Source organism: Electrophorus electricus, chromosome 21 (assembly GCF_013358815.1).
Source record: "Electrophorus electricus isolate fEleEle1 chromosome 21, fEleEle1.pri, whole genome shotgun sequence".
Lineage (NCBI taxonomy): Eukaryota > Metazoa > Chordata > Actinopteri > Gymnotiformes > Gymnotidae > Electrophorus > Electrophorus electricus.
In genome coordinates this window covers 5489826-5503461 of record NC_049555.1, presented here as the reverse complement: position 1 = coordinate 5503461, position 13636 = coordinate 5489826, and the positions used below count along the sequence as shown (strand labels likewise).

General features: G+C 39.0%; 1 protein-coding gene across 1 annotated transcript; it reads right to left on the bottom strand.

Annotated features, from left to right (window-relative positions):
* Positions 1–4367: 4367 nt before the first annotated feature.
* On the bottom strand, positions 4368–13252 carry LOC118240432. Its single transcript, XM_035520764.1, has 6 exons — positions 12971–13252; positions 8713–8952; positions 8470–8551; positions 7556–7604; positions 7194–7393; positions 4368–5703 (listed from the first exon to the last, which is right to left on the bottom strand). Exons 1-6 carry the CDS (start codon positions 13026–13028, stop codon positions 5661–5663), a joined length of 672 nt encoding a protein of 223 aa, XP_035376657.1. The 5' UTR covers positions 13029–13252; the 3' UTR covers positions 4368–5660.
* Positions 13253–13636: the final 384 nt, after the last annotated feature.

Genomic DNA, 13636 nt, shown 5'->3' with positions numbered 1-13636 from the left:
CATCAGACTCCATCAGACTGTAATCAGCATAATATGTGTCTTAATATTTAGATTATTTGATTTCTTAAAGAACTTCAAAGTTTTCTAACCTTTCTAACCTTGCTGTTACTTCCTGTGGTGTTTCATTTTAAATAGAATGATACATTTTTGCAGTTCTTTACCTGTGTGCTTACATTATTACACATGTGGAAGAGTAGCATTACTCATTATCATAAGTGTAAAATTCCAGATATACTATATCTGTACTTAATCTGATGTTGTATTTTAATGAAATTGTTTATATAACTGATGCAGTTTTAGAATAACATTTATTTTAAAAAATTGCTATTTCAATTGAAATGTAGTTTATAAATGTTTATAAAAAACAATTGTAGCTACACTGTACCTCTGATGTGTTATTAAATGTGTTGTGTCTCAAATGTGACATATTAGAGATATCGAATAGATGAATAGCTTTAGTCTATTCATTAGTAATATTAGCTGATAAGCATTTACACCACAGGCACCTATCAAACCCTTACAGGCCTCGACCAAACCCATACAGGCCTCTACTAAACCCATACAGGCCTCTATGAAACCCTTACAGGCCTCTACCAAACTCATACTGGCACCTATCAAACCCTTATAGGCCTCTATCAAACCCTTACAGGCCTCTATAAAACCCATACTGCCACCTACCAAACCCTTACAGGCCTCTACCAAACCCATATAGGCCTCTACTAAACCCATGCAGGCCTATATTAAACCCTTACAGGCCTCTACTAAACTCTTACCACCCTCTTCCAAACCCATACAGACACCTACCAAACCCTTACAGGCCTCTACCAAAGCCTTACAGGCACCTACCAAACCCTTATAGGTCTCTACCAAAGCCTTATAGGCCTCTACCAAACACTTACTCATTCCTACCTAACTGTCACCAAGCATTTGCAAACCTTTGACCAAAGTCCTTCCCACAATCTTCTTGTACTAAACCCATAGTGGGTTGAACCAGGCCTGTTGGAGCCAGGAAGTGTTAACCCAGATGTCTGAGATCTTCAGTCCGTCACCTGGCAACTCCAGCGTGTAATCCGCCATTCCTGTCCCATCGGCCCTGAAGAGACTCAGTGATCTGTGCACGATGTGCTCTATTTCCTGTCACACCATAAATCAGTATTAGGAGCCAGAATTATGTAAACATGAAACTGTGAGATTTACAGTGCAGGAATGGGTAATAAACACAGCTCACAGAGGTCGCGGGAAAATCATACACCTGTAAACATTATACAGACATGCACACATGGACAAGCCTCCTATTAGTTTACTAACTTAGATGGAATTCTGTACGTGTGCTTGAAAACACACACACACACACACACACACACACACACACAGTGTTGTCATCTGAGTACATTGTAAGTTGTTTTTTCTTTCAGGATATCTTGCTTTACTCATTACCCCCCCTCTCTTTCTCAAACTCTCTCACCAGCATGAACTCCAGTTCTCTTGCTCTGTTCTTAGACCACTTCATCTCAAATAGATCTCGCCCTCATAGCCGACAACCTGATCCTGCAGGGGTGCAAGCAGAATATTGGAATAGTGTGTTTATTATCTGTGAGTAGTATAAGTGCGTGTTGTAGGACATAGGAGGCATCCTCTGAAAGCTTTAAAGTGAAGCCTTTGCACGTGCTTAGTTTGCTACTCACCTCGTTCAGTTTCAGCTTCAGAGGGCATTCGGGATGTCAAATAATGGCGAATCTACCACTCACTATAGCTAGCTAGCTAACAAAGTACAGAAAGCCTGCACAGTGCTGTTCCAAAGTTTCTCTGCATCAACAATAAACAGTTAGCTTACTGGCCAAACTGACCTATTTTGCCTACATATTTAAGAGTGCCTACATATTGTTCTATCAATATAATTTAAGGACTAATTAAATAAATGAAATATACTATGTGTTATTTTTCTTGAATGATTTCTGTTAAAATAAGATGTAACATTATGGGTGGAATTATACAAAAAAATGTTTACACAGCCTGTTGTTGGCCTCCTCAATCTGAAGCAACAGCACAAGCAGCAGCTTCTTCACGTCACCTTTTCATCCACAGGGGGGTGATATCAGGTTATATTACTAATTAAGTAAACTGTCTGCCTCTTATATAGAATTGACAGACTTCATTAAGAAAGATGAGCTAAGAAGCATCAGTTAGAGCTATGTAGAAGAGACTATTCTTTGTACTTTCAGCTGTCTTAGATGGCGAAGATTTCAATTAATTGAGATATTCAGTTACTGTAAATTAACTTTTCATTTGAAATTAATACCACAGATGTAATTTGACCTGGCCCTCATCCATAACTAAGAAACTGCCACATTTATGTGTTTATACAATAATAATATTTTGCCATTAAAATGAAAATATGCCAGCATTGCCGTTGTTATTTATAACATTTTTCTTGAGAGTGTTACATTTTGTGCTTAACCACAGGGATTAATTTTCATGCCAAAGATGAAAGTACTTTTTGATTTGGTGAGTGTGTGTGTGTGTGTCTGAACTTGGATGTCTGATCACTTTTACTAGATATATCCATAAATCCAGTAAACAGGTCATTTGCATTTATATTTACATTTACGGTATTTAGCAGACACTCTTATCCAGATCAACTTACAAACGTGCTTTGTCATTTACCCCTAGAATACATCCTAGCCAGTAGAGTAGATTAAAGTCCAATATACCAATAAACTAGAATACTGTAGAAATATAGGGATAAGTGCTAATGCCTAGAAGTACAAAATACATAAGTTCTATCTTAGACAATGATAAGTGCGATAAACAATAAATACTAGAGTTTGTTAGATGACATCAGTGTAAAAAAACAATACCATCAATACAATACAATACAATACAATCAGTGTCATGAACAATACCCTACAATAAGTATTAGTTTATTTAGTTAATATGGGAGTAGGGTCAGTGGTCATTTAAATATTCCATGAATAGATGGGTCTTTAGTCTGTGTTTGAAGACTGCAAAGGACTCTGCTCCAGACAGCAAGTGGAAGTTCATTCCACCATCTGGGAGCCAGGACAGAAAATAGACTCCATGCTTGTCTTCCATGAGATGGGAAGTTTGATTTTTCAAGCCAATCCGTACTTCAGGTTCAAAGTACTCGAGTTACGGATCGGGGTTTGACCATTGTCCTTATGTATGGAGGGGCTGGTCCATTTTTGACTCTTTTGGCGAACATCAAGGTTTTAAATTTATGCGTGCAGCTACTGGAAGCCAAGGTCATGCTAGAGAGAGAGAGTGAGGTGTAAGACGAGCTGCAGGTATTGTTTTGGCAGTGGTGCTGGTTCGGGGGTTTTGGTGGAGAAATGCGGTAAACAGATGTTGCTCATACTTTATATGAATAAAATATACTGGAAACATCCTCCTGTGTCTAAAACCTGAACAATGTAGATGAAATTAATACAATGGTTGAAATAGGACAGTCTGGACACTGAAGAAGAAACCTTATACACATAAACAAGAATGTGCAATTTGTTATATGATATACTGGAAGAAAACTTTGAAAGCCAATAATGTGTGTTAAGCCAAGCAGACCAAGTGCAAGGAAGACCTGGTTAACTGTAGAGATATTCAAGCTTCAGTGTTAGACAGCAAATATTCAGTTGGCCAAGTTTGCCTTGCAATTTACAAATTTTGTAGGCTTACATTACCTCGTATGAAATCATTGCTTCATCAAATCAAAATGGAAAAAGAAATCTAAATTCATAATTTGAAAAACTCCCTAGAGCACGAGGAAGAATCTTTGAAAGGAAATAAGACTCAAAGGGGGGCCCGTCCTCCTCTGACCAATAACAGACACTACAATAGTAACAATATAAACAGTAAAGAGTGAAGTAAGTAGTGAGTGAGAGAGAGAAAATAAATAAATAAGAAAAATAAAGAAATGAGCAATCAATTTCTAGACCAGTTTTCTAGAAGTCCAAGTCTGATCACGACGGCATGCGCGTGTCCGAAACCCATCCCGCATGAGAACGTCCATCAAGCGCAACGGAGAAGTAGTTGGCTGGTGTGGAGGTGTGGTGGGCTACAGCAGGGGGCGTCAGGGGGTGGTGGGAGGAGCCATGGCAGCTGAGACGGGTTGAGGCTCAGTAACAACATGAGATTTAGGGGTTGGTGTATCTCGGCAGAACGAGAGAATAGATTATTAGGCATGTCCAGGTATGAGGTAAATTAGGGAACTATAATGTGCAAAGATGGAGTCTGGCGGTCCATCATGTAAGTACCTTTTGATAGATAATCAGATGGTGAGATGCGCTTCCTTTTACATGAATGCAGGTGTTTTCTGTAGTCAGGAAGTCAGCCGCCACGTTTGCTCTTAGTCTGGGCTCTGGTAGTCTCATTCTGACTAAAATTGCTAAATATTTGGCTAAAGTTCTTAACAGTAACTCAGATGTTAGGAGTGACGACTAATTGTCTGGAGGAAACATCATCATGGCTTTGGGGCAAGCAACATGCTGGCGAACCAGATAAGGAGCCAAAAAGAATAAAGAATGAATTCCACAAAAGTCATTTTTACAATTTTTAAATCATTTACTGAGTGCAAGAAGTGTGAAGCCTTTTGTGATAAATGTTACAGAAATATTTCAGGCATAATGTAACTTTGGCTTTGGTGCAAATACAGAGTAGACATGGAAAATGTACTGTAATATAAACAAGCAAATGTTAAATCTTATCCATATGGGGCACGCTCTGCACAATCGGCTTTGACGGTCTTATCACATCGCTGCTGCCACCCAGTGACTAGATCGTGCCATTACATCTGTGCTGAGTTCTGTTTCCAGGGCCGACTGGGTGAAAGGACGATTTAGATCTCTCGTTCTGAATTTAAAGTACAGTGTTCAGCTACCCAACAACTCTAAGTGGAACAGTCACATGTTGTACAGGATTCAAGAATGAAGGCTATTAGACCCCCTGCTCTGTGACCTGGGACCTGGGAATGTTACTCTGTGACCTGGGAATGCTGTGTTAAAAATATTTGTCTGAATAAATAATTAAAATTAAAACCTTCAAGGACATTCATTCTAGCCAGTCACCTCTCAAGGTACCATATTGTACTAAAAACTAATCAATGAGAATGAAACAATGGTAGGGAAACATCATCATAATGTCATGGACAGTGAATTATGCAGTACTGTGTATGTACAGTGGTCACTGGACACTGGTCACTGCACTGCAGAGAACATCTTCATGTGTGGTAATATTACAAAGAGAACCGAGATCCTTGAATGCAGTGAAGTGAATTAAAGTCTGTCCTGTTACTGTGGGCTGGTGTATCATTATTATTCTACATGTCTATGACATGTTTATGACATGTTTGTATATGTATATAATGTGCAGAGTTTCTAACCATCCTTCTTGCAGTGGTAAGCAATCTGTGGCTAAATGTAATCAATGATACATAAAATAATGTCATAAACATTTTATAATGTGTATCTTGGTCCAGTTGGAAATAATACCCTGTCTGACTGATCCCTAAAATAAATCAAAATCACCAGCAAGATTTTAAATGTAGTTTGTACCAATTTCATATGTGTTTGGAGGAGGTGGAAGACTGTTGGCACTTTTCTCATTTTCACGCAGGACTGGAGATTGATGGTTGGTGGAGGATTTTCTTCTCATGTTCTTGAGATTGTGCTGTAGATGTGGGTTTCGTCCTTGCTGCAAAATTTTAAAACACAAAGAACATAATCTAAAATAAAAAATCATTTACTGTAACTCTTCAGGAAAATTATATTGTTTTTAACCTAATCTCTGTCTAGTGTGTGGTCGTTAGTGAATGGCCAATTAGCACAAATAATTTTAACTTGTTTCCCTGTACTAAGAAAAGGACAAAGTTGCTTACAAAGTGGCTTGTAAACCTTCTGTGAGGCACATTTTTGTGGAAAGGTTTTGTGGAATTCTCCAAACAGGTTTATTTAATAAGTTTTAAATGTTGATGCCTTTCCAGAGTGAAAAATGTGCGGTTATGGGTCAGTGTTAGGCTACTGCTAATTAGATCTAAGTGTAGATGTGCTTCAATGTGCATGAATACACAACTAAAACAAAACCTTGGTGAAAGCACAGTTAACTGCAACTGCTTCTCGCTGTGGGGCACGCTTCAAGGCTTAACAGGATGCAGAGAAGGGGCACGTTCAAACATACGTTTTTATTAACGCACAGACGACACATCTAACACTGCACAGCTGAGTAAACACCTTTCAAACACCAACAACACGTACTACAACACAGGAGACATATGCACACATACACACACAAGAGGATTAGACCTAATACAGAACAGGTGGACGACACAAAAGGGCGTGGCAACGCAGACGAACACACACACACACACACACACACACACACACACACACACACACACACACCAAGACGTTTGAAGATGGGGCGGGGCTGTAACGTGACAATAAAGATATTAACTTGAATGTTTTAGATGATTCATTACTGCCACTTCAGAGAGTTTGAGAGTTTATAAGTTATCTCCAAAGGACTACTCAAAATAAAGTGTGACCAAAATTAAGGAATGCTATTTAAAGTTTATTTTTAATATAGTTCTATTTCTGGAAAAATTGTAACTAGTGGATGCATGTGTAAAGACAATAAAATCAAGCCCAAGACTGAATCTTTAGGTAAGCCATGTGTGATGGGAGTGGAGAGGATTAAATCCTGTTTAAATAGCGCAATCTTTTAGCTAAAAGGACAACTAGACATTTCCTTCCAAAAAGTGCAATTTTGTGGTTTTGATATATTGAGAGACATTTTATTTAACAAACTGATGTTTTGAACAATTGTTTTACTGATGCATGCTTTCCAAAACAGTGAATTCTTCATCTTTGAGTTTACTTAACCTATACACTGCAGTAATTATTTTTTACATTTTTTAAGTCTTAACATGAAACCAAATTTTAAAATTGAATAAAGCATGTAAAATTTTAGGATTTAAAATAGTTGGCCAATAGGTATAAGCATTTTCTATAACTATTAAAATAGTTTTGGCCTCTGTCAAGATTTTTAGTTTTATTTATTTTTAGAGGGAGGGGTATCTCATCAGCATTAGTGTGCATGCATGTTTGTGTGAGTGCATGTGTATGTGTGAAGGTGTGTCTAAGTGTGACAGAAATATGGTTAACAAAACCGTTTGCATTGCCTACCAGGCAGAGAAATTCACTCTGGCATACTCGACTTCCTCTTCTTGACTAAGAGCCATTATTAGTTGGACAGTAGAGTAGAGAGGTACTTCCTGTGTGTGGGAGCGTGTGAAATTAATGTTGGAGTAGTGAACGCCGTCATTTGTGGGGTCAGAGGGCATGTCCAAGGCTGAAAAGTTATCATCTACAGGAGTAGAATCATGCTGAGAGAATTGGGACATGGTGATTAATGATTTATGTAATTAATAATCAAAATACAGGCTTAACTCTGTTACTTTGGTCATTGGACCCTTTATGGAAAACTTTGCAGGGATTTTGAGTTGGACTGAAATCTCAATCCTCTGTCGACTCTTCTTCAAACTTACTTTTGCGCTGGTCTCCTCACTCCTGCTGCTGACAGCTGCGGTTCGCCTCCTAGTGGTGAACCACAGTAATAACATCACCAGGCTCAATAGCTTCTGTGTTAATCAAACTCTAGTTAAAATGATTTGTGTTAAAACCTGGTTGACATCACTGGCATGATACTTATGTAGTTTAAATCATATGTCACTGACAGACAGCAATTTACCTCCTTTGGTGGGTTAGTCATACCCATCAATCCGATGTCATGGTGTTCTCAAGGCCTGAATACTTGGTCCTCTACTTTTTATTAATAATTCTCCACCTTGGCAACATTACTAGACAGCATGGTCTCCAGTTTCACTGCTGTATGCATTATATGCAATTTTCTGCTTATCCAGTCCTCTCATACAGGCTGCCTCCTCTCAGCCTAGTTGATTGCCTGACTGATATTTTCTTCCAACCACCACCTTGCTGTCTGAGTGATGTAATTACTATGCCTTTGCAACTCTATTTTTCTCTTTTTTTAACAATTAATGAATAAAATATCTCATGTTTTGAAATTTTATTGCATCTTCAATTTGTTGTTGTTGTTTTTGTTTTTTTTTACTTCAGTCTAATTGTCATTGTTTATTGTCTTTGCTATTTTGTACAGTGATCTTGGGGACTGGGCAGTAAACAGCCTACAGCATTGGCAGGGTGTGTAATATAAATGTGGCTTCAGCTTCTGTAATAGCATCACCAGCATCACGCTCAATTCTCCTGCATTAATCTAAGCCCTCTGGAGTTACTACAGCCTGGAGAAAGTGAATTTAACCCTGTTGATGGTACTGTGTGACCCTATACTGTAAACATCAGAGTGAAGATTCTCTGGACTGGGCAGTAAACAGCCTACAGCATTGGCAGGGTGTGTCATATAAATGTGGCTTCAGCTTCTTACCTCATCCATAGACAGACAGCAGTGAGAGTCAGAAACAAACCCACAGTGACTCCAGAAGCTGCATATGTCCCAGCTGGTTTCCCTGCATCAGGAAGGAGAGCGCAGCATGTTACACAGACATGCGAACAGTCACAGAAGTCTTGCTGTATGACCTCATCAAACTGACACTGGAAGTTTCAGGAGAGTCTCGCTTTCTTTAATCATCATGTAGCAATAAGGCAGTGAATTCAACACAGATTCTACCTGAAGTAAATGACCATTCTGATGAGTTAGATGATCCAAATGGATTCTGCACCACACAGTAGAAAAGTCCACTTGTTCCTGTAGCTATAGTTAAATTGGTGCCATTTCCTAACAGTAAGACATCACTTCCTGTCTTTCTGTACCAGGAGTAATTACTGATGGGGTTGGAGTCACTGTAGCACAGCAGTGTCACCGAGTCACCAGACACACGGTCAGTAACAGACGGGACTCTGGGAGGGTCTGAACAGGAGAGCAGGAATGAAAATTAATACACTTAAAGTCTTTTATTTTAACTGTTCATGTTTGAACATAGCCAATATCAGTCATCTATAGAAATATTTACGAAAACAGTAAAATTCAGTATATAACCTGAATGAACACAATAACTGTAAAAAGAGTGATATTTGTAAGACTATCAGTAAAATTAATAAAAAAGTTGCATAGCCACAGTGTAATGACTTAGCACTGAGTATAACAAAATGGATTTAAACATAAACCCAGTAGATTTAAATATTAAACGTTGTGAATTATGGAAGAACATGTAAAAAAAAAATTTTTTTTTTAAAGATTCCAAAAATACCCCAAACACTGGCAACTTTTAAATTGAAATATATCTAAAAATGCTGTAGTTGTCTTTTGTCTTAGCCATATGTGACTCAGCATGAGTTCACTGTAATCTAGTAGAAGTTGCCAGTGACACAGAGTGAGTGCAGTTTAAAGTGAGGACAAGAGCAAGAGACAATGAGAACACAAACAAAAAATAGGTTTAACTGCCAGTAAGATGAGCAACACTGCTACTGAAATATTTCCTACCATTACAAATATCACAGTATTCCCCTTTGGACAAAATGTATTTAAGTTTATTTTTTATTTTTAATCTGTACTGTATTAATATGTAATGAATATATTCTCCAAACTAAGCTTGGTCCTCTGCTAAGACTAGAATGATGATACAGTTACAAATTTGTAAGAATATTTCTAAGAATAAGCCAGAGTTGGGGTTCATTTTAAGGTCAGGACTAGAATCAGGGTTCATTTTAAGGTCAGGACTAATATCAGGGTTCACTTTTGTACTCTTTATTACAACTTTATTCAAGCAGAATCTAATGACATCTCTCTCACTTGTTGTAATTCCCTGCAGGGTTTTGTGAGATCACGCTCACATCTGTTGGCATGTGCAGTCTTTCACTCCCTTCTACTCTGTTCATCACTGGTCAGTGTGTGACCACAAGACTACTGCTGACAGGACATTATTGCAATGGCTCATTCTCAGCACAGCAGTTACACAGGCATGATAGAGGCATGGAAGTGGTATCAGAATCAGAATCAGAATTTGCCAAGTACAAAGTGTACATAGAATTCTCTTGGTGTTTAAATAAGATTAAGTACACTAAGATAAATAAAGAAAGATAAACTTCATAAAAACAAAATCTAAACTATATATACACACTATATGTAACCTGTATATGCATGACTACATATAAACTATATATCTTATACATAAACTATGTATAACATAAAAGACAAGTGCATTCGCGCGCACACACACACACACACACACACACACACACACACACACACACACACGCCCACACACACAATTTGTTCTGCAAAGCAAACTCCATTAACAGCCTTAATGTCACGCCCCCCTCCTCAGCTCTCTCTCTCACGTGATGGGACATTCCACGTGGCTTTGTGTTTGTTTTCCCTCGTGTAGGCGTGTCTCCACGTGCCCTTTGTTTACTTCCCTATTCCCACATTTCCACACCCCCCTTATTAGTGATGTTCCTCGCTTTCATCTGTGTCTAGTTCCTTCCTAATCAAATACCACGCTGTTAGTATTTACCCTTGTCCATTATTATTGTCATGTTGTGTAACTGTTGTGTGTCCCTTTGTGTAAGTTCGTACTTGTATGTTGTGTTTTTTTCACGGTGTGCCCCGAGAGCCAAAGGGCGAGGTGCAGGACGCACAGACTCCATCGACGTGGACAAACATTTATTAACACACAAAAACAATGCACTCACATACAACATCAACGATGAACATGAAAACATTTAACAATGACGATGCTAACATTAACATCAACAACGACCAACGATTCTGCACACTATGAAGAGGGTTTAAATACATACAAACAAGGTGCAGGTATGTGCAGGCGTGGTTACAGACAAACAAAACCCTCCCACTGCACGCTGCGGGCCAAACCACGTGATTAGTGAGAGGCGAGCGTTCCGTTACAGTTCTCGACTTCTACTTTCGTTTACATTAAACATTGATTCGCTTGCATCCTGCCTCATCACACTTAAACAAGGTTAGGACCTATTTTATATTCTTTATCCAAGACCATCCAGGGTAATTGTCTTATTATATCAATATACAGTATAAAATATGTTGTTATATAATTCAGATTAGACATTTTGAGTTCATTTCAACGGTTACGCAAAAAAGGAGATTGACCATCAGCAGTTATGCATGTGCATATATGTAGTATGCTATTAATTAGTTTTAGCCTATTATTAGTAGAATATTAAAGCATATAAAAAATTCAGCAGACTGTGTATGCACAATAACAACACACTGTAGCCACCTCTAGACAACTCTTTGCTACCTCTGGGACTCCCCAGTTAAAACGTCCTAGAACCGCCTCTGGCATGAAGGTGTGGTGTGCTGTGATAGCCACAAAGGAATACAATACACTTTAATACAATTAAAATATTCAGTATGGAACTTTGTACAATTTTGAATAGACACACACACACACACACACACACACACACACACACACACACACACACACTAATATTAAAAATCTTCAGTTTAGATGTGCAGGTAAAATCTGGGATTTTTCTAAAGTAGCTTTTCACATATTTTGGCTATACCCACCTGTTAAAATTAATAAAGTTTCTACCCTATTCAAGTTCCCACAAATGTAGATCAATTGTGTGTATATATACACGGGATAACATGATGAATATCCGATGCCAATAGAACACCATTAGAGCTTCATATCTTTACTCTCTTCACTGCAGCCAACAACAACATCGCGAGCTCATCAGGTAGGCACCTCCCTTTGGTGGGGATCATTGAATTAAGCCCACGACACCTCCAGGAGGCTCAACAGTGAGATCTGGTGTCTCAGTCTCACCCCCTCCAAGTTCCCTTTAAACCAAGCTCTACCTCTTAAACACTGTGCCACTCACAAAGACACACACCTCTTAAACACTGTGCCACTCACAAAGACACACACCTCTTAAACACTGTGCCACTAATAAACACAGCTGCACCTCTTAAACACTGTGCTAATATTACTGTAAAAACCATGATGGCCTTTCCGGTGACTAAGGCCATACCCAGCCCCACTGGCACCATTAATGCGTGCTCAGTGCTGCCAGTTCCACTTGGCTATTACCTTTAAGCATTCTCTAACACCAATCCACCCTGGGCTGCCTAGTGACTAAAGCTGGCACCATCAATGCCTCCTCAATGCCACCAGTTCCATCTGGATCTACCACTTTACACCATGACATGACAGCCTCATCCATTCTGCCTTTATGGGGCATTACCCCAACCAGACTGAGCTCTCCTTATCCACAACCACTGACTAGCCCTTTCAGCTACTTCTGACAACTCCTTCACAGCTACTGCCAAATCTGTGCCGAACTGCACAAGTTATAATGTGGCAGACTTTGTGACAAATCCCCTAACACCTGTCTCTACTGGTCTTATATGTGCCTCCCACCTGCGTTCTCTCACCTCAGACACTGCATCTTCAAATGAAACTGTAAGCTCTCAAAATTAATGCATCCGGGGTTTTTTTTGTTTTTGTTATTTTTTATGAGTACCACACCATGTCCAGCCTCAGCGAGGTTAACACAGTACATTGTGGGACCTGTAGTTTTTTTATTTACATCAACAAACAATTTCCAGTCTCGTCCTTCACCCCATTTACCAATATTTAAAGCCAATGCTCATTCTCCAACACGCTCCACTTCTCATACAAACCTAATCGCTTTATTAGAAATTCCACTCAGCAATCTCTAGACATTTACTATCAAACACTATAACACTCTTAAGATCTTGATTGTGTCTCCACATGTGACAAACTAAACTTAGACGCTGATAAAATATGCTTCAGCGTGCCAAACCCCACACATAATTTACACTTAGGGTCTTGGCCTACCCACTGTCCATTGTCAAAGCAATATCATGCGTGCCCAAAAAACAAAGTAAAAAAATAAAGGAAATATTCAAAGTTTACCTGCCAGTAACATGACGATTGTTGCTACAGTAATATTTCCTGATGTTCGGAAAGACATGTTTCACACACTGGTTCACACCGGTCACACAGAAGTGATACTTGGAGCTCCAGTAAGTAATAACTTTAGGCTAAATGCTAAATTTAAGCCTTAAATGAAGGTCTCTGCTACTTTCTTGTCTTCCCGACTATAACGGCCGTGACCTCAGTCCTGCTCCTCCTCACACATCCTACACTGGGAAGATGTTGTGATCTTGGTTACTGTCAAACAGCAAAGACACGGAAAGTGTGTTGTGCATTTAGCAGAGCGTTTGTTCATCACACCTCCCCCCTATTTTTAGCTTATAACTTCTTCCTTTTTCTGTTCTCAAGATCACAAAACTCATTCAAGTGTGAGAAACCTTTTTTCCTTTTTGTTTTTCTACTCATTTGCTTTGTTTGTTTGTTTACTGATAAGTTAAAGATGTACTAGTCTGCCCTGGTATCAGGCTTGGCCTCTCCTGTGTCCTGCATCATCTGTTACACCAGATGCCACATCTATCACTTCTGTCAAAGTCCCTGAGGTCAGGTTTGAGTTTGATCAGTCTGACTGGTAATGGAATTCTGGGTATTTCTTCTACCGATTGACCATAAATTATGTCTTTGGTCGTTATGGCTGCCCAGAGCTCG

Coding starts and splice junctions, on each gene's coding strand:
- LOC118240432 (XM_035520764.1), bottom strand. CDS start 13,028: ATGTCTTTCCGAACATCAGGAAATATTACTGTAGCAACAATCGTCATG. Junction 8,953..12,970: donor AATCGTCATGTTACTGGCAG/GTAAACTTTGAA, acceptor TCTCCTGTTCAG/ACCCTCCCAGAGTCCCGTCT. Junction 7,605..8,469: donor GCTGTCTGTCTATGGATGAG/GTAAGAAGCTGA, acceptor GTTCACCACTAG/GAGGCGAACCGCAGCTGTCA.